This window comes from Symphalangus syndactylus, chromosome 22, assembly GCF_028878055.3.
Source record: "Symphalangus syndactylus isolate Jambi chromosome 22, NHGRI_mSymSyn1-v2.1_pri, whole genome shotgun sequence".
Classification (NCBI taxonomy): domain Eukaryota; kingdom Metazoa; phylum Chordata; class Mammalia; order Primates; family Hylobatidae; genus Symphalangus; species Symphalangus syndactylus.
In genome coordinates this window covers 9,187,822-9,215,741 of record NC_072444.2, presented here as the reverse complement: position 1 = coordinate 9,215,741, position 27,920 = coordinate 9,187,822, and the positions used below count along the sequence as shown (strand labels likewise).

Sequence of the window (27,920 nt, the reverse complement as noted above, 5' to 3'; positions counted from 1 at the left end):
GGGAGCCTGCGCAGAAGCCGTCGGAGGCGCATGCTCCGTAGCGGTCTCCGCAGCCAGGATTGGCGCCCGCGCGGGCTTTCGAGCCCCGCCCGCAGAGCCCCGCCTGCAAAGCCCCACCCCGGCGCGCGGGTATGGCGGCCAGCCTGTGGATGGGCGACGTGAGTGAGGGCGGCCGTCCGGGGTCTGAGGACAAGGAAGCATCTCGGTTTCGCGAGGGAGGCAGGGTCTGAATGGGAGGGGACTTGGGATCCCAAAAAGGGGAGACGTGTGACGGGGGTTCTTTTTGGTGACACAGAAGCGGGTTCCAGCATCTGAGTGAAGAGGCTGAGTCCGTGAGGCTAGGGGTCCTGGGGCCTCACCTGGGTTCGTGGGAGGGAAACGTGGTGCTTTGGGGACATAGAATGGGAGGGATCCAAGGACGCGCTGTTCTGGGACCGGCGGAGCGGGGTTTCTAGGTCCAAGGGGAGGCTGCCTAAATGGGGGCAAGCTTGAGCCAAAGGAGCTGCGGTTTCAGGCCGCTCAGTGGAGGCGAACCTCTCCCCTCGCTCCCCCAGCGGCGCGTAGCCAGCCCTGGGCTGAACGGGAGGGGCTCTGGAACTCGGAGTGGGAAGCCCGGCAGCCGGCCTGAGCCGCTGTGCTCTTGTTTTTACGCAGCTGGAACCCTACATGGATGAGAACTTCATCTCCAGAGCCTTTGCCACCATGGGGGAGACCGTAATGAGCGTCAAAATTATCCGAAACCGCCTCACTGGGTAAGTCTCATCTCAGGTCTCTTAATACATCTCGTTGCAGCTGTCAGGTACGAGAATGTAAACATCGTAGTCATGGCTTCTCACTACCCCTAGTAATAGTCACTGTAAAATTATAACAGCTAACATTTTGGGGTCCTAATGAGTGGAAGGATGGCATGTAGCTTAAGGATAGGACTTGCCAGGTGTGGTTACTCACGCCTGTAATCCCAGCACTTTGGGAGGCTGAGGTGGGTGGATCACCTGAGGTCAGGAGTCTGAGATCAGCCTGGCCAACATGGTGAAACCCCATCTCTACTAAAAATAGAAAAATTAGCCGGGAATGGTGGCAGGCACCTGTAACCCCAGCTACTCGGGAGGCTGAGGCATGAGAATCGCTTGAACCCGGGAGGCGGAGGTTGCAGTGAGCTGAGATTGTGCCACTGTACTCCAGCCTGGACAACAAGAGCAAAACAATGTCTCAAAAAAAAAAACAAAAAAAACCTCAGGACTCAAACGAGACTGGGTTTGAAAGCTATTTCTACTGTATGAACTTGGGTAAGTTACTTAACTGCTCTGTCTCATTCACTTTGAGTATAAAAATGGAAATAATAACAGCACCTACCTCCTAGAGTTATGGTGAGGATTAAATGAGTTAATTCCCATTCATCATTAGGACAGTGTATAGCATATAGCATATGCTCAGTAAGTATAGTCAGATTACGATCTGCTAAGTAATAAGCAGTTTACATCCATTATCTCCTTAAAACCTCAGAAACCTCTGAGGTAGGTAAGTAGTATTATGAAGAGGCTTAATAACTTGAAGAGTTATAATAAATAGCCGGGCGCAGTGGCTCACGCCTGTAATCCCAGCACTTTGGGAGGCCGAGGCAGGCGGATCACGAGGTCAGGAGATCGAGACCATCCTGGCTAACACGGTGAAACCCTATCTCTACTAAAAATACAAAATAATTAGCTGGGCATGGTGGCGGGCACTTGTAGTCCCAGCTACTTGGGAGGCTGAGGCAGGAGAATGGCGTGAACCCAGGAGGCGGAACTTGGAGTGAGCCGAGATCGCGCCACTGCACTCCAGCCTGGGCGACAGACTGAGACTCCATCTCAAAAAAAAAAAAAAGAAGAGTTATAATAAATAACAAGGCAGGACTTGAATTCGAGTCTATCCTGAAAGCTCATGAGGGTCCTTAACTCTTTTTTTTTTTTTTTTTTTTGAGACGGAGTCTCGCTCTGTCGCCCAGGCTGAAGTGCAGTGGCGGGATCTCGGCTCACTGCAAGCTCCGCCTCCCGGGTTCACGCCATTCTCCTGCCTCAGCCTCTCCAAGTAGCTGGGACTACAGGCGCCCGCCACCACGCCCGGCTAATTTTTTTGTATTTTTAGTAGAGATGAGGTTTCACCATGGTCTCGATCTCCTGACCTCATGATCCGCCCGCCTCGGCCTCCCAAAGTGCTGGGATTACAAGCGTGAGCCACCGCGCCCGGCCGGTCCTTAACTCTTATGCCATTCATTTAAAAAATTGTGGAGGCTGGGTGCGGTGCCTCACGCCTGTAATCCCAGCACTTTGGGAGGCGAGAAGGGCAGATCACCTGAGGTCAGGAGTTCGAGACCAGCCTGACCAACATGGAGAAACCCTGTCTCTACTAAAAATACAAAAATTAGCCGGGCGTGGTGGTGCATGCCTGTAATCCCAGCTACCTGGGAGGCTGAGGCAGGAGAATCGCTTGAACTTGGGAGGCAGAGGTTGTAGTGAGCCGAGATCCGCCATTGCATTCCAGCCTGGGCAATAAGAGCGAAACTCCACCTGAAAAAAGAAAAAAGTTATCTGTGGAGATACTACTGTGTTCTACTGTTCTAGATTCCTGGCTGAAATAATCCAGATGTAGCCCCTGCTCATGGAGTTTACTACATTCTAGTGCGGAATGAGACAATAAATAAGTAAAGACAACCAAATGCACAGTATTTTCAGATAATGGTGCTCTATTGCCTGCATTTTCTTCTTTCTCTTTGAGGTCTTAGTTTTCCTTAGGGAATTATCAATTTGTCAGTGTTTATCGAGCAGCCACTCTTTTTTTTTTTTTTTCTTTTTTTTGAGACGGAGTCTCGCTCTGTCGCCCAGGCTGGAGTGCAGTGTCGCGATCTCGGCTCACCGCAAGCTCTGCCTCCCGGGTTCACGCCATTCTCCTGCCTCAGCCTCTCCGAGTAGCTGGGACTACAGGCGCCCGCCACCACGCCCGGCTAATTTTTTGTATTTTTAGTAGAGACGGGGTTTCACCGTGGTCTCGATCTCCTGACCTCGTGATCCGCCCGCCTCGGCCTCCCAAGTGCTGGGATTACAAACAAGCGTGAGCCACCGCGCCCGGCCCTTTTTTTTTTTTTTTTTTTTTTTTTGAGACGGAGTCTCTCTCTGTCACTACCCAGGCTGGAGTGCAGTGGCGCGATCTTGGCTCACTGCAAGCTCCGCCTCCTGGGTTCACGCCATTCACCAAGCAGCTAGTCTTTTCTCGGTACTCTGCTACATGTGGCTTGCTAAAACATCAAATGGTTTAAAAATAGAGATGAGACATTTGAAAGATACTTTGTGTATTCAGAACCCCATTACCTAGGAAAATATTTTTCTGACTGGTAGATTATGCCCACCTAAATATTTCTCTTCTTGCTCTTCTAAGCAGAAAACCCCAGATAATCAGCTACTGGTATGAAAATTCATTCTGTAACCTTTCTCCTTTTTTTTAATTTTTTTTTTTGAGACGGAGTCTTGCTCCGTGGCACAGGCTGGTGTGCAGTGGCACGATCTCGGCTCACTGCAAGCTCCGCCTCCCGGGTTCAAGCCAGAAGGTGCCCGCCACCACGCCCGCCTAATTTTTTGTATTTTTAGTAGAGACGGGGTTTCACCATGTTAGTCAGGATGGTCTCGATCTCCTGGCCTCGTGATCTGCCCGCCTCGGCCTCTCAAAGTGCTAGGACTACAGGCGTGAGCCACCGTGCCTGGCGAGACTGGACATTTTCTTACGTAACCACAATGCTTATATCACACTAACAAAATTATCAGTGATTCTCTAATACCATATCATAGCAGGTCTACATTTAAATTTTTATAATTGTCCCCAAAATATTGATAGTTTTTCATTTATTAGTGAATTATAATTCAATCCAGGAACCTGTATTGCATTTAGTTCTTCTGAGTCTCTTTTATTTATTTTATTTATTTATTTTTTTTGAGACAGAGTCTTGCTCTGTTGCCCAGGCTGGAGTGCAGTGGCGTGATCTCGGCTCACTGCAGCCTCCACCTCCCGGGTTCAAGCGATTCTCCTGCCTCAGCCTCCCGAGTAGCTAGGACTACAGGCGCCCGACACCATGCCTGGCTAATTTTTTGAGTCTCTTTTATTTTATTTTTATTTTTTATTTTATTTTTATTTTTTTTGAGACGGAGTCTCGCTCTGTCGCCCAGGCTGGAGTGCAGTGGCGCAATCTCGGCTCACTGCAAGCTCTGCCTCCCGGGTTCATGCCATTCTCCTGCCTCAGCCTCTCCGAGTAGCTGGGACTACAGGCGCCCGCCACCACGCCCGGCTATTTTTTTTTTTTTTGTATTTTGAGTAGAGACGGGGTTTCACCGTGGTCTCGATCTCCTGACCTCGTGATCCGCCCGCCTCGGCCTCCCAAAGTGCTGGGATTACAAGCGTGAGCCACCGTGCCCGGCCACGAGTCTCTTTTAATGTATAAAGGCCAACCTCTTTCTTTCCTCATGCTATTTAACTTTTTAAGGAGGTAAGACTAGTTGTCTTTATAAGAGCCTATATTCTGAGGCCAGGTGCAGTAGCTCATGCCTGTAATCCCAGCACTTTGAGAGGCCAAGGGGGGCAGATCACCTGAGGTCGAGAGTTCAGGACCAGCCTGACCAACATGCAGAAACCCCATCTCTACTAAAAATACAAAATTAGCTGGGCATGGTGGCGCATGCCTGTAATTCCACCTACTTGGGAGGCTGAGGCAGGAGAATCACTTGAATCTGGGAGGTGGAGGCAGGAGAATCGCTTGAACCCAGGAGGTGGAGGTTGCAGTGAGCCAAGATTGCGTCATTGCACTCCAGCCTGGGCAACAAGAGCAAAACTCGGTCTCAGAAAAAAAAAACAGATCATACATTCTGCATTCATTTGTTTACTTGTAGTGTTTTGCAGTCTATCCCTAAAATTTCCTGGAACTGGTTATTAGATCTAAAGGCTTGATGGGATTGCATAATGCAATTTTGGCAAGAGTATTCACACATGATAAAATGCATAAATGAATGTTTACTAAATGAGTCTGGGGCCAGGTGCCTTGGCTCATGCCTGTAATCCCGGAACTTTGGGAGGCTGAAGTGGGTGGATCTCCTGAGGTTAGCAGTTCAAGATCAGCCTGGCCAACATGGCAAAATCCCATCTCTACTAAAAATACAAAAATTAGCCAGGCATGGTGGTGGGTACCTGTAATTCCAAGTATTCATGAGGCTGAGGCAGGATAATTGCTTGAACCTGAGAGGCAGAGGTTATAGTGAGCTGAGATCGAGATGATATCCATCTCATAAATAAATAAATACAGATAAACGAATCTTGGACTGGCCCAGATGGGCAATCCTTATATTCAGGTTTGTAAATTAGGTCTGAGCTGGGGTATGGCAGGGAACAAAAACAGTGTTGACTCAGATTAGAAAAACATTTCTTTCTCCCTTCAAGGCCAAGACTCATCTTGAGCTCTTTTTTTTTTTTTAAACAGTCTCAAACCAGCCTGTTGCTCAGGCTGGAGCAGTGTGGCATGATCTTGGCTCACTGCAACCTCCACCTCCTGGGTTACAGCAATTCTCCTGCCTCAGCCTCCTGAGTAAGCTGGGACTACAGGTGTGCGCCACCATGCCAAGCCAATTTTTGTATTTTTAGTAGAGATGGTGTTTCAGCATGTTGACCAGGCTGGTCTCCTGACCTTCAGTGATCCGCCTGCCTTGGCCTCCCAAACTGTTGGGATTATAGGCGTGAGCCATCGCGCCTGGCCTCATCTTGAGCCGTTTTATCTTGAACCATTTTCTTTCTCTATTTGCTTTTTTTCCAGGATCCCAGCTGGCTACTGCTTTGTAGAATTCGCAGATTTGGCCACAGCTGAGAAGTGTTTGCATAAAATTAATGGGAAACCCCTTCCAGGAGCCACACCTGTAAGGACATTTAGATAATGATGATGTTGCCATTATTATTGTCATTGCTTACTACCATCTATTGAATCCCTACTGTATACTTATTTTATTTAATCCTGTAACAACCCTTTACAGTAGGCCCAGGAAACTGAAGCTCAGGGAATTGAAATAACTTGCCCAAGGCAACACAGGCAGTCAATGGCAGAGCCAGAATTCAGACTGAAGATTGGCTGCCTCCCAAATTCATGCCTTTCCATTCTGCATCGCTGCCTCCCATAACCGAAGACTTGAAACTCTAGACCTCTTGCCTGATTGGGAAACTAGAATAGGCTGGCAGCAGCAAGGACACATTTCAAGAGAGTTGCATTCTGCTCTTCCCACAGTTACTTAGCTTACAGCTGCACCAGCTGGCACACCTGGGCTCATAGAACCATGGAGCTGGCAGTGCCCTTAGCGGTCATCCGTGCAACCCCCTCATTTTATACAGGAGAAAAAGCTGAGGCTTAGAGAGGGGGAGATGTTTTGGCCAAGGTAATTTATTTCAGTTTTTTTCAAATATTGTTCAACTCTTGAAACACCTTTCTCTGTTTTAGTTTGTTTGTTTTTAAACTTCCAGGCGAAACGTTTTAAACTGAACTATGCCACTTATGGGAAACAACCAGATAACAGGTAGGTACAAAATCATGTCTAGACAGACATAAGATGTGTCACTGTGCCCGTCACTGCCATATAGGAGGAGGGGAGCCGGTGTGGCTGCACTTGGTCCCCTCCTGAAGGACGACGCCCTTCTCCCTGCCTTGCTGGTGGACCTTCCTGGTGTGCTTCATGCAAGACCCTGGCTTTTCTGTATTTGGTCCCTGCCCCTGGCTTCCTACCCTCCTACTCCTCACAGTATTGAAGTTTCATTCAATAAGAATTGCCTTGTTAGCCAGGTGCAGTGGCTTACGCTTGTAATCCCAGCACTTTGGGAGGCCGAAACAGGCAGATTGCCTGAGCGTAGGAGTTCAAGAATAGCCTGGGCAACGTGGAAAAACCCCGTATCTACAAAAAATACAAAAATGGCCGGGTGCGGTGGCTCACACCTGTAATCCCAGCACTTTGGGAGGCCAAGGTGGGCGGATCACAAGGTCAGGAGATCAAGATCATCCTGGCTAACATGGTGAAACCCCATCTCTACTAAAAATACAAAAAATTAGCTGGGCGTGGTGTCAGGCGCCTGTAGTCCCAGCTACTCAGGAGGTTGAGGCAGGAGGCTCACCTGAGCCCAGGGAGGGCTACAATGATCAAGGCTACTGTGAGCCGTGATTGTGCCACTGCACTCCAGCCTGGGCAACAGAGTGAGACCCTGTCTTAAAAAAGAAACCCAATGAATTGACCTGTTACAGCAACATAAATTGATTGGAATTTCAGGTTGCCATTTGAAAGCATTAAAACGGTGTACCAAAAGCTTAAAAAACATTTATATGCATTAACCCTATAATTCTACTTTTCAGTATTTATTCATGGACGTGTGCAAAGATTAGCCTCAGATGGATTCATTGAAGTATTGTGTATAATAGCTAAAGTTGGGGAAAACCCAAATAACCTAATAGTAGGGAAGTGATTAAATTATGGTCATTAGTTAGGATGCGGTGTATCCACTAACAAGTCATGTTGCAGTATACTGACATATCAAGATGTTGGCAATATGTTGAAAGTGAAAAAAAATACTAGAAACAAAATACGATGGATCGTATTTTTAGAAGAAAAGCCATAAGAAAAGAAGACAGAAGTATACATATCAAAGCATTTATTGTGATTGTCTTCAAATGGTTGGGTTATAGCAATTTTATTTTTCTTTGCACTTTTGTGTATTCTTTTTTATTTTTTTGGAGACGGAGTCTCACTCTGTTGCCCAGGCTGGAGTGCAGTGGCACAATCTCGGCTCACTGCAAGCTCAGCCTCCCAGGTTGACACTGTTCTCCTGCCTCACCCTCCCGAGTAGCTGGGACTACAGGTGCCCGCCACCACACCCGGCTAAATTTTTTGTATTTTTAGTAGAGACGGGGTTTCACCGTGTTAGCCAGGATGGTCTCGATCTCCTGATGATCCACCCACCTCAGCCTCCCGAAGTGCTGGGATTACAGGCGTGAGCCATTGTGCCTGGGCTGTGCTTTTGTGTATTCTTTTTTTTTTTTTTTTTAAGATGGAATCTGACTCTGTTGCCCAAGCTGGAGTGCAGTGGCATGATCTTGGCTCACTGCAATCTTTGCCGCCTGGGTTCAAGCAATTCTCCTGCCTCAGCCTGCCGAGTAACTGGGATTACAGGCACCTGCCAATGCGCCCAGCTAATTTTTATATTTTTAGTAGAGATGGGGTTTCACCATCTTGGTCAGGCTGGTTTTGAACTCTTGACCATGTGATCCATCTGCCTCGGTCTCCCAAAGTGCTGGGATTACAGGCGTGAGCCACTGCGCCCGGCCTTGTGTATTCTTATTGTGCAAGGAATATGTATCATACTTGAAATAAGATAATAACAAAGGTAGGCCGGGTGCGGTGGCTCACGCCTGTAATCCCAGCACTTTGGGAGGTCGAGGCGGGTGGATCACCTGAGGTCGGGAGTTCGAGATCAGCCTGGCCAACGTGGTGAAACCCCGTCTCTGCTAAAAATACAAAAAATTAGTTGGGCGTAGTGGCGGGCACCTGTAATCCCAGCTACTCGGGAGGCTGAGGCAGGAGAATCGCTTGAACCCTAGAAGCAGAGGTTGCAGTGAGGTGAGATTGCGCCACTTCACTCCAGCCTGGGGGACAGAGCGAGACTCCATCGCAAAAAAAAAAAAAAAAAAGAAATTAGCTGGGCGTAGTGGCATGTGCCTGTAGTCCCAGCTACTTGGGTGGCTGAGGCAAGAGAATCGCTTAAACCCAGGAGGCAGAGGTTGCAGTGAGCCGAGATCACACCACTGCACTCCAGCCTGGGTGACAGAATGAGATTCCATATCAACAAAAAGAAAAAAAAAAAAATAACAAAGGTTTTTATGTTCGTTTATTTTTTGAATAGAATTGACCTCCTATAACAGTAGTTGGTAAATTTTGGCCTGATTTGTATCACCCACAAGCTCGCAGTGGTTTAAGAGGTTGGGTATGGTAGCTCACACCTGTAATCCCAGCACTTTGGGAGGCTGAGGCAGGTGGATCATTTGAGGTCAGGAATTTGAGACCAGCATGGCCAACTTGGCGAAACCCCGTCTCTGCTAAAAATACAAAAGATTAGCCGGGCGTGGTGGTGGCCACCTGTTATCCCAGCTGCTCGGCAGGCGAAGATGTGAGAATCACTTGAACCTGGGAGACAGAAGACCCCAGATCGCACCACTGCACTCCAGCCTGGGCAACAGAGCAAAACTCCATCTCAAAAAAAAAAAGATTGAGGATTTAATTTTCGCTAGGCTTTATGTCCTTAGAAGATAAGATCTAGTTCTTTTGTTTTTCTGTCTTTTAACGTTTATGTTTAAAATATACAAGGAATGCAGAATGCATTATTATGCAGTTTTATCTTTTGAGTGCCTTAGAGGTGCACTTCCGACCCCATCCACACATCTGCACTCATGTAATACTTGACGTCAGACAAGCTCTGTGGAGTGGGTGAGGGATATGGGGCAGGGACTATTTCCATAACTCTTCTGCCAGGACTGCTCTAATGAAACAAAGTAGGGGCTGGTTAAGTAGACCCATCAAATGTGTTCCTTAAGGGGCCTGGGAGAGGTTTACCTCGAATATGCAAAAGAGCTCCTCAGAGCAGAGGTTTTGGTCTTTGCCTCTGAATCTTCTTGTTCTCTCTCCTTAGCCCTGAGTATTCCCTCTTTGTGGGGGACCTGACCCCGGACGTGGATGATGGCATGCTGTATGAATTCTTCGTCAAAGTCTACCCCTCCTGTCGGGGAGGCAAAGTGGTTTTGGACCAGACAGGCGTGTCTAAGTAAGGCCTTACTTGTTACTGATGCTTCACTGTGTTAGTTTCAGCGTTTCTCTCCTGAGTGGAGGTGTTTTAGAAAGGCCCTGCAGCATGGCAGTTAAGACCACGAGCTCTGGAGCCAAACTGCCTAGTTCAAATCCCAGCTCCAATACAAGTGAGGGAGAATGCCAGTATTGTAGAATTGAGGCTCCGTGACCCGTACAGCCCCATCTGTAAAATGGAGCTGATTAATAATAGCTGCTTGCAGGGTTGATGTAAGGATTAAAGGATATAATATAAGTAAGTCACATTTGAAATGCTTTATAAGTGTTTGCTGTTTTGCTTGTTATTGTTACTGAGCCTTTCAGTGTAGTTAGAAGTGTTCCACTTCAGGCTGGGCGTGGTGTCTCATGCCTGTAATCCTAACACTTTGAGAGGCCGAGGTGGGTGGATTGCGTGAGCTTAGGAGTTTGAGACCAGCCTAGCCAACACGGTGAAATGCAGTCTCTATTAAAATACCAAAAATGAGCCAGGTGTGGTGGTGTGCACCTGTAGTCCCAGCTACTTGGGAGGCTGAGGTAGGATAATTGCTTGAACCTGGAAGGTGGAGGTTGCAATGAGCCAAGATTGTGTCACTGCACTCCAGCCTGGGCGACAGAGCGAGACTGTCTCCATAAAAAAAAAAAAAAAAAAAAAGTTGGCCTGGCGTGGTGGCTCACGCCTGTAATCCCAGCACTTTAGAAGGCTGAGGTGGATGGATCACCTGAGGTCAGGAGTTTGAAACCAGCCTAGCTAACGTGGCAAAACCCCGTCTCTACTAAAAAATTACAAAAGTTAGCCGGGCATGGTGGCACGTGCCTGTAGTCCCAGCTACTTGGGAGGCTGAGGCAGAATTGCTTGAATCCGGGAGGCAGAGGTTGCAGTGAGCTGAGATCACGCAACTGTGCTCCAGCCTGGGTAACAGAGCGAGATTCCGTCTCAAAAAAAAAAAAAAGAGAAAAATGGAAATCGAAGAACCTCAAGAAAGGCTCATTCTTGGTCAGTATAGTAGTTATATGCTCAGGCTTTGAGAGTGCAACAGGTGTGGCTTTGAATTATGCTTCTGCCATGACTTTGGGCATGTTGTTAAATCTCACTAAACTGGTTACCTCTTCAGTAAATGTGGATACCACCTTCATGGAATTATTAGACAGTTTGATGAGATCACCCTGAGAAAATGCTCAGCACAGGCTGGGTGCGGTGGCTCACGCCTGTAATCCCAACACTTCCGGAGACAGAGGCGGGCGGATCACCTGAGGTCAGGAGTTCAAGACCAGCCTGGCCAACATAGTGAAACCCTGTCTCTACTTTAAAAAAAATACAGGCCAGGCGTGGTGGCTCATGCTTGTAATCCCAGCACTTTGGGAGGCCGAGGCAGGCGGATCACGAGGTCAGAAGATCGAGACCATCCTGGCTAACATGATGAAACCCCGTCTCTACTGAAAAAATACAAAAAATCAGCTGGGCGTCATGGCGGGTGCCTGTAATCCCAGCTACTCTGGAGGCTGAGGCAGGAGAATGGCGTGAACATGGGAGGCGGAGCTTGCAGTGAGCTGAGATGTGCCACTGCACTCCAGCCTGGGCAATAGAGTGAGACTCCGTCTCAAAAAAAAAAAATAAAAAAAAATTAGCTGTGTTTGGTGGCAGGCACCTGTAACCCCAGCTACTAGGGAGGCTGAGGCAGGAGAATTGCTTGAACCCAGAAAGCAGAGGTTGCAGTGAGCCGAGATCACACCATTGCACTCCAGCCTGGGCAAGAAGAGTGAGACTCCATCTCAAAAAAGAAAAGGAAATGCTCAGCACAGTGCTAGGGAAATAAATATTCATTAAACGTTAGCTTGCATTAATTTATCCCCCTGCTAGACTTTGAGCTCAGGAGAGCAGGAACGTTGTCTTTCTGTGACTGCTGCATCCTGTGCGTTGCGCAGTGCCTGCCATACAGGGCAGGCTGTAAATATTTGCTGAATTTTCTTCTATTAGTTACTTTCCAGCAGGGTGTCGGGGAAGCTCCTATTTGGGAATGTTCCCCAGGGGTGACGGTGTCGAGGAGGATGGTGAACTGAATGTGGGAATTCCTGCAGATCTTAGAATCGTCTGTACTTGGATCTTGACACTATGTGGACACCTGTTGATGGGACTCTCCTTTCTTCCTCTAGTTTATTTATTTATTTATTTATTTATTTTTTCTTGAGACGGAGTCTCGCTCTGTCGCCCAGGCTGGAGTGCAGTGGCGCAATCTCAGCTCACTGCAAGCTCCGCCTCCCGGGTTCACGCCATTCTCCTGCCTCAGCCTCTCTGAGTAGCTGGGACTACAGGCGCCCGCCACCACGCCCGGCTAATCTTTTGTATTTTTTTAGTAGAGATGGGGTTTCACCATGGTCTCGATCTCCTGACCTCGTGATCCGCCCGCCTCGGCCTCCCAAAGTGCTGGGATTACAAGCGTGAGCCACCACGCCTGGCCTATTTTTTTTTTTATTTTTATTTTTTTGAGACAGAGTCTTGCTCTGTCGCCCAGGCTGGAGTGCAGTGGCGCAATCTCAGCTCACTGCAAGCTCCGCCTCCTGGGTTCACGCCATTCTCCTGCCTCAGCCTCCCAAGTAGCTGGGATTACAGGCATGTGCCACCACACCCTGCTAATTTTTTGTATTTTTAGTTGAGACGAGGTTTCACTGTGTTAGCCAGGATGGTCTCGATCTCCTGACCTCGTGATCCATCCGCCTCGGCCTCCCAAAGTGCTGGGATTACAAGTGTGAGCCACCGCGCCCGGCCTCTTCCTCTAGTTTAATGGATTCTCTCTCTCTCTCTTCTCAGCCTCTTTTCCTTTCTACATTCCTGCCCACCTTCTTATCCTTACTTCTTTTTCATGTGTCCATTCTTAGAGTTTCATCACATTTGTGATCTAAATTGTATATTTTTTTCATGCAGGGGTTATGGTTTTGTGAAATTCACAGATGAACTGGAACAGAAGCGAGCCCTGACGGAGTGCCAGGGAGCAGTGGGACTGGGGTCTAAGCCTGTGCGGCTGAGCGTGGCAATCCCGAAAGCGTGAGTCCTGCAGGGAAGGTAGAGAGACTCTAGACTCCCCGCCAGACACTCCTCTTTTGTTTGCTGAGAATCAGGGCATCCATACGCTGGATGGGAGGCTGAAGGGGGATCCAATTCAAGTCACAAGTACTGAATGCCTGCTGTTGGCCGGGCCATGGGTGCTGGAGTTGAACTAGCCCCACTCCTGCAGAAACTTACAGCTGGGGATAGAGTATGATTTGGAAAGGCTGATGCATTCAGACATGACTGGTGACAGCACTGGAAAAGCTGTTTGGCTGTCCATACCTGATGTCCCTGTTCTTTGCCCAGTAGTCCCACTGTTGGGAACTTATTCATAGAATTAATAAGATTTGAACAAACAGAAAAAATTACTTCCAGTTTTAGCCTTATTTATATTAATGAAACTACAACCCTCCTGTGAGTGTTCCATGCTGTGGGAATGGATAAGAATTAGTATTCCAGACACTTGGCCAGGCACAGTGGCTCACGCCTGTAACCCCAGGACTTTGGGAGGCTGAGGTGGGCGGATCACCTGAGGTCGGGAGTTCGAGACCAGCCTGGCTAACATGGCAAAACCTCATCTCTACTAAAAATACAAAAATTAGCCGGTCATGGTGGTGCATGCCTGTAGTCCCAAGAACTCGGGAGGCTGAGGCAGGAGAATCGCTTGAACCTGGGTAGTGGAGGTTGCAGTGAGCCGAGATGGCGTCAGGGCACTCTGGCCTGGACGACAGAGCAAGACTATGTCTCAAATAAAAAAGAAAAATATTCCAGACACTCTACAGAACATTATATACTTCACTATTATACCTGTCATGCTAGGTAGAAAATCTTCCCTTACAACTCCAAACTTTTCTCTGAATAGGATTTTTTGTTTGTTTGTTTTTCCCTGAGACAGGGTCTCCAAGTCACCCAGGCTGGAGATGATGGCTCACTGCAGCCCCGACCTCCCCAGGCTCAGGGGATCCTCCCATCTCAGCCTTCTGATTAGCTGGTACTACAGGTGCACACCACCATGCTTGGCAAATTTCTGTATTTTTTGTAGAGATAGGGTCTTGCTTTGTTGCCCAGGCTGGTCTCGAATTCCTGGGCTCAAGCAATCTGCCCACCTTGGCCTACAAAAGTGTTGGGATTGCAGGCGTAAGCCATTGTTCCTGGCCAGATCTTTTATCCTTTAGCCAAATTAATGATTTTCAGCTGGAGTGATTTTGCCTCCCAGGGGACATTTACAGCATCTGGAGACATTTTTGGTTATCACAACCAAGGATATACTAATGGCACCTAGTGGGTATCGGCCAAGGATACTGTTCAACATCCTGCAATTCATAGGACAGGCTCCCACCCCTCCATGTCAATAGATCCAGGGCTGAGAAACGCTGAACTAAACTCTACCCTAAGAGTAGTTGAATTATTTATTTATTTATTTATTTTTTTATTTTTTTATTTTTTTTATTTTTTTTTTTTGAGACGGAGTCTCGCTCTGTCGCCCAGGCTAGAGTGCAGTGGCGCAATCTCGGCTCACTGCAAGCTCCGCCTCCCGGGTTCACGCCATTCTCCCGCCTCAGCCTCTCCGAGTAGCTGGGACTACAGGCGCCCGCCACCGCGCCCGGCTAATTTTTTGTGTTTTTAGTAGAGACGGGGTTTCACCGTGGTCTCGATCTCCTGACCTCGTGATCCGCCCGCCTCGGCCTCCCAAAGTGCTGGGATTACAAGCGTGAGCCACCGCGCCCGGCCTATTTATTTATTTTTTTGAGATGGAGTCTTGCTCTGTTGCCCATGCTGGAGTGCAGTGGCGTGATCTTGACTCACTTCAGCTTCCACCTCCCGGGTTCAAGCGATTCTCCTGCCTCAGCCTCCCGAGTAGCTGGGACTACAGGCGTGTGCCACCAAGCCCAGCTAATTTTTGTATTTTTAGTAGAGACAGGGTTTCACGTGTTGACCAGGCTGGTCTTGAACTTCTGAGCTCAGGTGATCTGCCTGCCTTGGCCTCTCAAAGTGCTGGGATTACAGGTGTGAGCCACTGCGCCCGGCCAAATGGCCATGTTTTTGAAACCAATGATTTAGGGGTTCTTTGTGGTTTAACTGTGTTTAATACATTGAAGATCAGGCTTAGTGACTTCCCCCAAAAATATTATTTGTTGTAAAGTATTATATAAAAACATTAAATTAGCTGGGCTTGGTGTGCTCCTCTAGTCCCAGCTGCTCTGGTGGCTGAAGTGGGAGAATTGATTGAGCCTAGGAGTTCAAGGTTACAATGAGCTATGATCACTCCACTGCACTCCAGCCCAGGCAACAGAGTGAGACCCTGTCTCTTAAAAAACAAAATAGGCCGGGCGCAGTGGCTCACGCCTGTAATCCCAGCACTTTGGGAGGCTGAGGCGGGTGGATCACGAGGTCAGGAGATTGAGACCATCCTGGCTAACATGGTGAAACCCCGTCTCTACTAAAAATACAAAAAAAAAAAAAATTTGGCCGGGCGCGGTGGCTCACGCTTGTAATCCCAGCACTTTGGGAGGCCGAGGCGGGTGAATCACAAGGTCAGGAGATCGAGACCACGGTGAAACTCCGTCTCTACTAAAAAAATACAAAAAAAAATTAGCCGGGCGTGGTGGCGGGCGCCTGTAGTCCCAGCTACTCGGAGAGGCTGAGGCAGGAGAATGGCGTGAACCCGGGAGGCGGAGCTTACAGTGAGCCGAGATCGCGCCACTGCACTCCAGCCTGGGCGGCAGAGCGAGACTCCGTCTCAAAAAAAAAAAAAAAAAAAAAAAATTAGCCAGCCGTGGTGGTGGGCGCCTATAGTCCCAGCTACTCGGGAGACTGAAGCAGGAGAATGGCATGAACCCGGGAGGCAGAGGTTGCAGTGAGCCGAGATCGCGCCACTGCACTCCAGCCTGGGTGACAGAGCGAGACTCTGTCTCAAAAAAACAACGAAAACAAAAGGCGGGGCGCCGTGGCTCGTGCCTGTAATCCCAGCACTTTGGGAGGCCGAGACGGGCGGATCACGAGGGCAGGAGATCAAGACCATCCTGGCTAACACAGTGAAACCCCGTCTCTGCTAAAAGTACAAAAATTAGCTGGGTCTCCCAGGATCAAGCGATTCTCCTTCCTTAGCCTCCCAAGTGGCTGGGATTATAGGCGTGAGCTACCACGTCTGTCCATCGTTTCGTTTCTTTTTTTTTTTTTTTTTTTTTTTTTTTTTTTTTTTTTTTTTTTTGAGACGGAGTCTTGCTCTGTCGCCCAGGCTGGAGTGCAGTGGCCCGACTCAGCTCACTGCAAGCTCCGCCTCCCAGGTTCACGCCATTCTCCTGCCTCAGCCTCCCAAGTAGCTGGGACTACAGGCGCCTGCCACCGCGCCCGGCTAATTTCGTTTCGTTTCTTTTCTTTTTTTTTTTTTTTTTTTTTTGAAACAGAGTTTCACTTTTATTGCCCAGACTGGAGTCCAGTGGCACAATCTAGGCTCATTGCAACCTCTGTCTCCCAGGTTCAAGCAATTCTCCTGCCTCAGCCTCACAAGCAGCTGGGATTACAGGCGCGCCATCCCACCCAGCTAATTTTTTGTATTTTTAGTAGAGATGGGGTTTCACCATGTTGTCCAGGCTGGTCTTGGAACTCCTCACCTCAGGTGACCCACCTGCCTCCACCTCCCAAAGTGTTGGGATTACAGGTGTGAGCCACCGCACCCAGCCCTTTTTTTTTTTTTTTTTTTTTAAAACAGGATATCCTTTTGCCAGTCCTGACATAGTTTGTTAAGGAGACACACCTATCCATTAAAACCTCCTGTATTAAAAGCATGGTCTCTGGAGCCATACTCGCATATTAGCTGTGTGACTTTGGACAAATTACTTAACCTCTCTGTTCCTCAGTTTCCTTATCTGTAAAATAGGAATAATGATATACTTATTGCATATGGTTGTTTTCAGGATTAAAAGAGTTAATTGGTGGCTGGGCTCCCAGCACTTTGGGAGGCTGAGGCAGGTGGATCACGAGGTCAGGCTGGTCTCGATCTCGTGATCACGAGGTGAGGAGATCGAGACCAGCCTGACTAACATGGTGAAACCCTGTCTCTACTGAAAATACAAAAAATTAGCCAGGGTGGTGGCACACACCTGTAGTCCCAGCTACTTAGGAAGCTGAGGCAGGAGAATCGCTTGAACCCAGGAGGCGGAGGTTGCAGTGAGCCGAGATCGCACCCCTGTACTTCAGCCTGGGCAACAGAGCAAGACTCTGTCTCAAGGAAAAAAAAAAGTTAATTGGTATAAAGCACTTAAAATAGTTTCTGGCCACATAGGCAGTGTTATGGAAATGTTTGCTTACACTTATTTTTGTTTCTGTCTTCATTTAAGGAGCCGTGTAAAGCCAGTGGAATACAGTCAGATGTACAGTTATAGCTACAACCAGTATTATCAGCAGTACCAGAACTACTATGCTCAGTGGGGCTATGACCAGAACACAGGCAGCTACAGCTACAGTTACCCCCAGTATGGCTATACCCAGAGCACCATGCAGGTAACCATGGCCTGGCAAGACTGGTCCCCTTGGGTTGTGTTTCTCCTCCAGAAACCGGTCATTCTCTAGGATGGGATTGGTAAGGACAGGGGCTTGGGCTTCAGAAAAAATAGGGAAAGTTGAAGCAGTCCAGTTCCTCTTGTTAAAAATAAGCCACTGTGGGTCGGGCACAGTGGCTCACACCTGTAATCCTACCACTTTGAGAGGCCGAGGCAGGTGGATCACCTGAGGTCAGGAGTTCAAAACCAGCCTGGCCAACATGGTGAAACCCTGTCTCTACTGAAAATACAAAAAATCAGCTGGGCGTAGTGGCAGGCGCCTATAATCCCAGCTACTCAGGAGGCTGAGGCAGGAGAATCGCTTGAAACTGGGATGCGGATGTTGCAGTGAGCCGAGATCACGCCACTGCACTCTAGTCTGGGTGACAGAGCTAGACTCTATCTCAAAAAAAATAAAAAATAAAAAATGTAAGCCACTGTGGTCCTGGGCCGGGATTTCACCATGCCCCTAACCCACATCTCTGGTCTCTTGGCAGACATATGAAGAAGTTGGAGATGATGCATTGGAAGGTAAGAGTTCATGCATTCCTTACTCTGTCAGCCATTATCAGGTGACTGCTGTGGCTGGCACTGTGCTCTCAGCTAGAGGGAAGACAAGATAAATTCTGCTCTGGAAGAACTTACATTCTGGTTAGAGAGCCAGACAGATGTGTAATTATGGTACGATGTGTCGAGTGTTACCCAGAGGTGTGAGTGTAGATCCCAGAGAGCCTGGGACAGGCAGCTCCAGGGGAGCCCATCACCCCCTTGACATGTGGCATTCTATCCTGGTATGTGGGCCTCTAATGATAATACGGTTACCCTTTTTTTTTTTTTTTTTTTTTGAGATAGAGTTTCACTCTTGTTGCCCAGGCTGGAGTGCAGTGGCACGACCTCAGTTCACCACAACCTCCACCTCCCAGGTTCAAGCAATTTCTCCTGCCTCAGCCTCCCGAGTAGCTGGGATTACGGGCATGCACCACCATGCTCAGCTAATTTTTTTGTATTTTTAGTAGAGCCAGGGTTTCTCCATGTTGCCCAGGCTGGTCTCAAACTCTCAGCCTTAGGTGATCCACCCGCCTCAGCCTCCCAAAGTGCTGGGATTACAGGCATGAGCCACTGTGCCTGGCCGATAATACTGTTACCTTTTATTTGTTTGACTGTTTGTAAAACTCATTTTTTATTCCTTTTATTTTTTTCCTGTTTTTCAGTATATTTTAAATGACATATTTTCCTGATTTTTAAGTCATCGTTAGGATGGAAAATTTGGAAAATACAGTAAAGTATAATGAAACTGAAAATCACCCCATATCCGACAACATAGTAATAGCCATTATTAATTTTTTCTTTCTTTTTTTTTTTTGAGACAGAGTCTTGCTGTGTCACCCAGGCTGGAATGCAGTGGCGTAATCTCAGCTCACTGCAACCTCCGCCTCCTGGGTGCAAGTGATTCTCCTGCCTCAGCCTCCTGAGTAGCTGGGATTATAGGCAGGCACCAACACGCTCAGCTAATTTTCGTATTTTTAGTAGAGACGGGGTTTCAGCATGTTGGTCAGGCTGGTCTCGAACTCCTGACCTCAGGTGATCCTCCCGCCTCAGCCTCCCAAAGTGCTTTGATTACAGGCATGAGCCACTGTGCCCGGCCAAGTATTTATAGTTTTCACTGAATTTCACAGAAGAAAAAGGAAAGTAAAACTGAAAGCCAAGCATGGTGGCCTGTAGTTCTAGCTGCTTGGGGGAGGCTGAGGCAGGAGGATTGCTTGAACCCAGGAGGTTGAGGCTTCAGTGAGCTATGACTACAGTTGTGCCCCACCATACCTGGCTATTTTTTTCTATTTTTTTTTGTAGAGGCAGGGTTTCACCATGTTGCCCAGGCTGGTCTTGAACTCCTAGGTTCAAGTGATCTGCCCACCTCGGCCTTCCAAAGTGCTGGCATTATAGGCATGAGCCACTGCACCTGGCCAAAACTTTTTTTGAGGTACAAAAAGACTCAAAGTTTGAAATCTATTTTGAGAATTCTTCTTCAAGAGAAAGTCATAGGGAAAATGTTTTCTGTCAAGAAAATGTTCGTTAAAGGAAACAGATCCCTTTTAGGGCATGAACAGACTAGTTCATAACATTTTAAAGCACTTTCTTGTGTCCTCTCATGTGATGCCAACCGTAGTGACCTTGTGGGGTGGGCTGGGAAGGACATAGGAGCTCCACTTCACAGATGGGGAACTAGTGGCCCGGAAAGCCCAAGTGATCTGCTGAGGGTCACACGGTGTGGGGCAAAGTCAGGACAGTCCGGGCTTTCTTCTTTTTTTTTTTTTTTTTTGAGACGGAGTCTCGCTCTTTCACCCAGGCTGGAGTGCAGTGGTGCGATCTCGGCTCACTGCAAGCTCCGCCTCCCGGGTTCACGCCATTCTCCTGCCTCAGCCTCTCCGAGTAGCTGGGACTACAGGCGCCCGCCACCTCGCCCGGCTAATTTTTTGTATTTTTAGTAGAGACGGGGTTTCACCGTGTTAGCCGGGATGGTCTCGATCTCCTGACCTCGTGATCCGCCCGCCTCGGCCTCCCACAGTGCTGGGATTACAGGCGTGAGCCACCGCGCCCGGCCAGTCCGGGCTTTCTATACCCAAGTCTCTAGTTGTCCCCCTGGGAGACATCGCATTCTTTCTAGAGATAATTAGCCTCATTACAATATCCGTAGATAAGTCCTTAGAATTTTCCAGTCTCTTTTTCTCTTTTTCATCCCTTTTTTTTTCTTTCTTTCTTTTTCTTGAGATAGAGTCTTGCTCTGTCACCAGGCTGAGTGCAGTGGCACGATCTCGACCCACTGTAGCCTCCACCTCACAGGTTCAAGCGATTCCCCTGCTTTATCCTCCTGAATAGCTGGGACTACAGGCGCCCGCCACCACGCCCAGCTAATTTTTGTATTTTTAGTAAAGATGGGGTTCACCATGTTGGCCAGGATGGTCTCGATCTTTTGACCTCATGATCTGCCCGCCTCTGTCTCCCAATGCTGGGATTACAGGTGTGAACCACTGCACCAGGCCCAATTTTTTTTTTTTTTTTTTTTGAGGTGGAGTTTTGTTCTTGTTGCCCAGGCTGGAGTGCAATGGCACGATCTCAGCTCACTGCAACCTCTGCCTCCTGGGTTCAAGCAATTCTCCTGCCTCAGCCTCCCAAGTAGCTGGGATTATAGGCATGTGCCACCAGGCCCAGCTAATTTTGTATTTTTAGTAGAGACAAGGTTTCACCATGTTGGTCAGGCTGGTCTTGAACTCCTGACCTCAAGTGATCCACCCGCTTCGGCCTCCCAAAGTGCTGGGATTACAGGCGTGAGCCACCATGCCTGGCCTGTACAGCCAGTGTATTTTATGCCATGCACTGCTACCTCTCAGCTATCAGGATGGATACGTGCCATTCCAGTTCCCATTAGACAGAAAAGAATACTGAGGCAAAAACAGTTATCAGTAATAGTAGCTAATAGTTATTGAGGCTTTATGTGCAAGGCACTGTTCTGAGTACTTTACATATATTAAGTCATTTAATCTTCAGAACAATCTAGAGGTAAATACCACAGTTATCCTGATCTTGTAGACTAGAAAGCTGACATAAAGAAGTTAGTTCTTACTCAAGATCAACATAGTTTTGGGAAGCTGAGGTGGGAGGATCTCTTGAGCCCCAGAGTTTGAGACCAGCCTGGTCAACATAGTGAGACCCCATCTCTACAAAAAGTACAAAAAAATTACCTGGCATGGTGGCACCCCTGTAGTCCCAGCTATTCAGGAGGCTGAGGTAGCAGGATTCCTTGAGCCCCAGGAGTTGAGAGGTTGAGACTGCAGTGCGCAGTGTTTACAAGGCTGCACTTGCCTGGGTGACAGAGCAACCCTGCATCCCCCCAAAAATACAAAAACAAAAAGCCCAACATAGTTGCAAAGTGCAACATAATAGCAGGAGGTGGAGTCGGTCTTAGAATCCCTGCAGTCCAGTCTCTCCCTGGACTTTATGCTCTACCACTGCATTATTAAAGACTCCCATTGAACCTAATAACTGCCCAGTCAGGAGGGCACAGACTGGATTGTTACCCTTCTTCATCTCCTCCTTGGCTTCAATAGGCTGTCTTCAGAGTGAGGCAGAATGCTTTATTGTTTGTGTACCCATCATCTTGAGCCACACACAAATGCCTGCCCTTGACTAAGCCCTTCACTGATCTGTTCTGTAAACTGTTACCTGCACTGAGTGTAGTCACCAGGCGGGACATGGTCTGCCTTCTTACAGTTTCTGTCTGGAGCCTCTATAAATGCTTGGAGCTTAAATCTTAAAATTTTTTTTTTTTTTTTGAGACGGTGTCTCACTCTTGTTGCCCAGGCTGGAGTGCAATGGCGCGATCTTAGCTCACTGCAACCTCCGCCTCCTGGGTTCAAGCAATTCTCTTGCCTCAGCCTCCCAAGTATCTGGGACTACAGGTGCCTGCCACCACACCCAGCTAATTTTTCTATTTTTAGTAGAGGCAGGGTTTCACCATGTTGGCCAGGATGGTCTCGATCTCTTGACCTTGTGATCCGCCTGCCTTGGCCTCCCAAAGTGCTGGGATTACAGGCGTGAGCCACCGCGCCCCGGATGAGACGGAGTTTTGATCTTGTTGCCCAGACTGGAATACACTGTTGCCATCTCGGCTTACCGCAACCTCCGCCAACTGGGTTCAAGCAATTCTCCTGCCTCTGCCTCCTGAGTAGCTGGGATTATAGGCATGTGCCACCATGCCCGGTTCATTTTGTGTTTTTAGTAGAGATGGAATTTCTCCATGTTGGTCAGGCTAGTCTTGAACTCCCGACCTCTGGTGATCTGCCCGCTTTGACCTGCCAAAGTGCTGGGATTATGGGCATGAGCCACTGTGCAAAAAAAAAATTTTAGTAGTATTTTACCACCAGGCACAGTGGCGCATGCCTGTAATCTCAGTACTTTGGGAGGCTAAGGTGGGAGGATCACTTTAACCTAAGAGTTCAAGGCTGCTGTGAGCTGTAAGTGTGCCACTGTACTCCAGCCTGTGTGACAGAGCAAGACCCTTTCTCTAAAGTACATACACACACACACACACACACACAGGACTTGGCCTTTCAGCTCCTATATTTGACTGTAGTTGTTCCACTAGGCACTTACTGTCAGTTCTTGAGATGATGCTGTGGGCTTAATAACTTCGATCAGACCTTCTAAACCCAAATCTGAAGTGAGGACCATACCAAAAAATCTAGGATACATGATGGCTAGAGACACAGGTGTAGCTTTCAGTAGATGCAGGCTAACAGCTGCCATTTTTCCATTCTCTAGATAACATTATCCTATTTTCATCTTCCCCAGAACCCTGCAAGGCAGTGGTTTCACTTCCTAAAAGAAGAAACTGGCAGGATAGGGACCTTACCATAGAACAGAGTTCTGGGAGAAGGGAACTGAACCAGGTCCCTTGGCAGCTGTCCCTAGACTTCCCTGACCCCATCCTTGCTTGTTTTCCAGACCCCATGCCACAGCTGGATGTGACTGAGGCCAACAAGGAGTTCATGGAACAGAGCGAGGAGCTGTATGATGCTCTGATGGACTGTCACTGGCAGCCCCTGGACACAGTGTCTTCAGAGATCCCTGCCATGATGTAGCCAGGCCAAAGGGCAAGCCAGTCTGCACGATGTGAGGGAGATGAGAGACTCCTTTTTAAAATTATGAAACCTTTTTGGAAATATGATTTGTAAGATTTTAATGACTGTTTCTGGAGATCATGAATGTTTCTACAATACTGCTGCATTCTTCTAGCCGTTTGAAGACCAAGGGAACAACTTTTAAACAAGGTTCAAATTGGTTTCCTTTACAGGAATCCTTTGTCCAGGTAGTTATCCACTCCTGGACATAGGACAGTTTGGGATTACCCAAAACTGGGATGAGCAGCTTGGGATAATTCACACGCTAAAGCCTGAGTTCAAGGTTTCTCGGTTGACAGGTAGGTATGTGGTTCTGTCGAGTATTTGTAGTACCTGCCATATTTGAGTCCTAGCTTGGTGCAAGTCTGGCAGCTAGGTAGAAAGGGCACTCTAGCAGGTGTGGGAGGAGCAGGCCCCAGGAGGCAGAATGTGGTGGGGTGTGATGGAACAGGCCAGTTGGCCTAAGAATTAGTACTTGCTCTAATAATGGGTTTCGCCTATTTTCATGAGTTGCAGCATCTGCATATACAAGGCCTGGATCACTGGATATGGGAGAAGGCAGCTCAGAAAGGATTAAGGAAGATAGATAGCTCAAAGCCAAAGCAGACCTCCACGTGAACTTTTATACTGCTCACTTCTGTGTTTCCCAAGTAAATGGGGAAACTGTCCAACCTCGTCACGTGTTGGGGCTTACTGCTTGAGGCAAAGCATTCATCCTAGATCATAAAAAATCTCCAAAAAGAAAGATCTCTTCAAGGGCGGGGCATGGTGGCTCACTTTGGAAGGTAGATTGCTTGAGCTCGGAAGAGACCAGATTGGTCTCTACAAAAAAATACAAACACAAATATACTTGTATTAGTCTTTATTCTTCTTCTGTTGATCGCCTCTGAAGTTCAGTAGCACATTGCATAATTTTTGGCATTAGCATGCTGTTGTTTCTACCTAAAATGACTGGGGTCTTGCCTTCTGCTTCCCATAGAGATTGTCCTGCAAAAGAAGTGTAAGCCATTGTGTTTGTTAGTAATTCCCAGATTTCCTCCACCCAGGCATTTTCCTAGGAGCTGGTCTCAGTCCCATATCCGCATTTCTCATCCATGGATGTCCACTCAGATTAGGTTTCATCCTGGACCAGTCATTCTAAATAAATACAGTGTGTGCTACGTGGAACCCCTTGTTTCTACCCCACTCCCAACTATCCCTGACGCTGAAAGACGTTGAAGTCCTACCAAAGAATGCATCATGAGCTCCACCCACCACTGAACATTTGTGGCTACCAGGCCTTGTGGCCCATGGTGCCTTCAATGCATTTTTTTTTTTTGAGACGGAGTCTCGCTCTGTCGCCCAGGCTGGAGTGCAGTGGTGCATCTCGGCTCACTGCAAGCTCAGCCTCCCGAGTAGGTGGGATTACAGGCATATGCCACCATGCCCGGCTAATTTTTTGTATTTTTTTTTAGTAGAGACAGGGTTTCACCATGTTAGCCAGGATGGTCTCGATTTCCTGACCTCGTGATCCACCCGCCTCGGCCTCCCAAAGTGCTGGGATTACAGGCGTGAGCCACCGTGCCCGGCCTCTTCAATGCATTTTAAGGTGGGCAAATCATGTTCTAACCATCTTTGCCCTCTGGTAATGAACAGCTAACAGGGCACACGAGGAAGGCCAAATGTAAATGTTGCTAAGATGCTAAGATTTTCTGGCCCGGCACAGTGGTTCATGCCTGTGATCCCAGCACTTTGGTAGGCCAAGGCAGGCAGATCACTTGGGGTCAGGAGTTCAAGACTGCCCTGGGCAACGTGGTGAAACCCTGTCTCTAGTAAAAATACAAAAATTAGCCAGACATAGTGGTGCATTATTATAGTCCCAGCTACTCAAGGGGCTGAGGCAGGAGAATCACTTGAACCTGGGAGGCAGTGAGCCAAGACTGCACCACTGCACTCCAGCCTGGGTGAGAGAAAGACCCTGCCTCAAAAAAAAAAAAAAAAAAGCTGTAACTTTGACACAGACCTAAGCAACCTTATAATTCTATTAGGTTGACTACTTAGGACAGGATCCCCGATAGTGAGCACTACCTGCAGCTACACTCCAAGCTGTGACAAAGCTTTGGGTAGTCACTAACTTACCCAACTCCATAGGTCCAGCCACAAATGAGGACAGCTTTACATGTAACATGAATCTAAAAGAAAAAAACACCACCCTTAATTAAGAGGCAAGGAAGCTATGACAAAAAGAAAAAAACACCACCCTTAATTAAGAGGCAAGGAAGCTATGACAGATCCCTCCCAAATGCAGTAATAGGTCAGCTATTACTATACCAACCTCCAGAGCTTCACACACATCCTTCCCTTAGCCTAAGATTATACTTCATTTTACAATTTCAGAGATCCAACCATCTCTGAACCTGTCTGAAACTAGCCCACATGCCATATACCAGATGACAACATTTAGGCCAGCTTCACTATTACTTTTCCTCCTTTTACGACCACCAAGACCAGTGTTCAGATCCGATGGGAAAGGGATCAGGAGGATTAAGCTGTGTTCCACATCAGCTTTACCTTAAAGCACAGCTCCAGAAACAAGCTCACCTCCTCAGTATCACACACTGCCAGGAAACTTGGGGGCAACCTGCAGAACAAAAAGCTTAGTGTGAAAACTAAACTGGCCAGGAGCGGTGGCTCATGCCTGTAATCCCAGCACTTTGGGAGGAGAGGCGGGCCACCAGAGGTCGGGAGTTCAATCTAGCCAACATGGTGAAAACCATCTCTACTAAAAATACAATTAACTGGGTGTGATGGCAGGCACCTGTAATCCCAGCTACTCGGGAGGATGAGGCAGGAGAGTCGCTTGAACCCGGGAGGCAGAGGTTGCCGTGAGCCAAGATCATGCCACTGCACTCCAGCCTGGGTGACAGAGCAAGACTCCGTCTCAAAAAAAAAAAAAAAAAAAAAAAAAATACACCCATCTACACTGGAAGTTGACACATGGAAGGCTTCCAGCCCTGGTCCTGAAACATTATAGGAAAGCCGAGTGGCAGCTTGCAGGTATGGTACTGACCTGTGCTGTCAAAGTCTTTCCAGGTTGCTCTTGCATGCAGTTGGAGATCCCGTGGCTATGACCAGCCACAGCCCTTGGAAACATGCTATTCTGTCCCACCAGGCAGCCCCCAGTCAGTCTCCAAAAGAAACCTACCAGGTCCCCTGCATTTCATCACTGTCATGACCCCGGGAGTCCTCGATCACCAGAAGAATCACCTGTCATCTTAAGAGTCTGCATCTGGACAGCAAAATGAGAAAAACTCTCATGAACAATTTTATTGTTCCCATCATTTGGTCCTCAGAATGATACAAATCTGACCAGCCTTTGGTCCCAATACTGATGCCTTAAGCTATCAGTTAAGCTGTGTCACATCCCAGCTGGATTTTCCCAGTACGAGTCTTATGCTGGTTAACTGTACATGCAAACCCCCAACTGTCCTGCTGTTCTGTGGAAACAAGCCCATTTTGATAAAGGTCTCTGGCTACAGCTGAAAGATGGCAGGTACAATGGAACTGTATTTTCCCAAAATGTTGCAGATCAGTTACAACAAACAGAACGGCGACCGTCAAGGAAAACTGTCACTCTGGGCTCCTTTTTGACCACAGCAGCTATGCGGAAGCAGCTGTAGCTTCGATAAGGGCCAAGGGGCAATTTAGATTCCCGGGCGGCCGCCTAAAGCCTCACCTGTCTATCATTACTACCTGCTTAAGTACGCCGGGATCTCTGTAGACTAAGTCATCCTGTAGGCCCCACCGCCCACGCTGTGCCAATATCTGGTGTGCTTTTTCTCGATCTTGATGGGACCGTTTTATCCGCCTATTACAAGAGGTTTAGACCGATTAAGTTACTTGCTGAGGGTCGCTTAGTCACTTAGCGAGGCTGAAAGCAACAAGCTGGGATGCACGCAAGGGTCTGAATGCCTAAAACTCGTCCTTCTGAAAACCGTGTCGACCAGGGCGACCTCCAGAGGCCTCGCGCGTAGTCACCAGTCCCAAAATCACCTAGCTGGTAACTGTCACAGATTCAACTGGAAGCCATCCTGACACCGGCATGCGGCCTCCCCCAAATTAAGACACTTCAGGCCCAGGGCTTCTTCCCCGCGTCCCCCGGAAGACCGGTTCCCAAACCCCCACCCCTTCCGTAAACCCGGCCGCCTGCGGGCAACACTCACCTGTCAGCCCAGAGCGCAGCGTTGCGCAGGCCGAAGCGAGAGAAGAGCGCGCGGCCCCCGCCCCTCTCACTGCCGAGGGGGCCTTCCGGAGCTCGGGCCCACCGGGTGGCAAGGCCCGGCTCCTCCGTGCCACGTACACACCATCTCGAGGCCGTGGGAGAAAAACTCGGCGAGTGCGGGCCGGCAGCAACGACTAGCAGGGAACGGCCCGCAGGAAAGCAGGCAGAGGTCTGCAGCTACCAAGACAACAGCAGCGCTGCGGCGGGGAGAAAGGACGCTGAAGCCGAGAGCAAGAGCTTATATAGGCCGCCCCTCGCGGCCACGCCCGACGGAAGCCGCGCGCTTGGCGCACAGCTACCTGGGAGTTGTAGTTCGCTTGCCCCGGCGTTGTCCGCGCGTCACCTTCCCAGCCCTACGCGCGTGTCCATCCCGAGCCCCCGAAGCGAGAACCGCCAGAGGCTTTCCTCCGAGCGGGAAGAAGCGCCTTCACCTTTCAGTGCCCGGCGCTGGGCCCATGCAGGAAGCCGACCCGCCTTGGCCTCTGGAGTTGTCTCTGGGATGTCTTTCAAAGTCTGGAAATGAAC

At 48.5% G+C, this 27,920-nt stretch overlaps 2 protein-coding genes and 4 non-coding genes across 11 annotated transcripts; 1 reads left to right on the top strand and 5 right to left on the bottom strand.

The window, feature by feature from the left end:
* TRNAU1AP (tRNA selenocysteine 1 associated protein 1) lies at window positions 1–23,989 on the top strand. 6 transcript variants are annotated; one of them, XM_055261375.2, is made up of 9 exons: window positions 1–158; window positions 655–752; window positions 5,825–5,924; window positions 6,520–6,572; window positions 9,724–9,855; window positions 12,796–12,915; window positions 17,259–17,421; window positions 17,957–17,990; window positions 22,959–23,989. In XM_055261375.2, exons 1-9 carry the CDS (start codon window positions 132–134, stop codon window positions 23,093–23,095), a joined length of 864 nt encoding a protein of 287 aa, XP_055117350.1. In that variant the 5' UTR covers window positions 1–131; the 3' UTR covers window positions 23,096–23,989. The 6 variants fall into 6 exon arrangements, with proteins under 6 accessions (XP_055117350.1, XP_055117351.1, XP_063487597.1 ...); XM_063631524.1 differs by having other exon boundaries at window positions 111–224; XM_055261376.1 differs by lacking the exon at window positions 12,796–12,915 and having other exon boundaries at window positions 59–158.
* LOC129472047 (putative uncharacterized protein SNHG12) lies at window positions 23,982–27,476 on the bottom strand. The gene is given in 6 exon segments (XM_055261401.2): window positions 23,982–24,121; window positions 25,253–25,269; window positions 25,271–25,305; window positions 25,685–25,754; window positions 26,319–26,402; window positions 27,337–27,476. Coding segments are annotated over 5 exon segments (261 nt in total). The 5' UTR covers window positions 26,333–26,402; window positions 27,337–27,476; the 3' UTR covers window positions 23,982–23,996.
* LOC129472775 (small nucleolar RNA SNORD99) lies at window positions 24,194–24,267 on the bottom strand. The gene has a single exon (XR_008654057.1). It is a non-coding gene; the product is annotated as a small nucleolar RNA SNORD99 (small nucleolar RNA).
* On the bottom strand, window positions 25,529–25,658 carry LOC129472764 (small nucleolar RNA SNORA61). Its single transcript, XR_008654046.1, has one exon. It is a non-coding gene; the product is annotated as a small nucleolar RNA SNORA61 (small nucleolar RNA).
* On the bottom strand, window positions 26,140–26,271 carry LOC129472763 (small nucleolar RNA SNORA44). The gene has a single exon (XR_008654045.1). It is a non-coding gene; the product is annotated as a small nucleolar RNA SNORA44 (small nucleolar RNA).
* Window positions 26,676–26,810, bottom strand: LOC129472761 (small nucleolar RNA SNORA16B/SNORA16A family). The gene has a single exon (XR_008654043.1). It is a non-coding gene; the product is annotated as a small nucleolar RNA SNORA16B/SNORA16A family (small nucleolar RNA).
* Window positions 27,477–27,920: the final 444 nt, after the last annotated feature.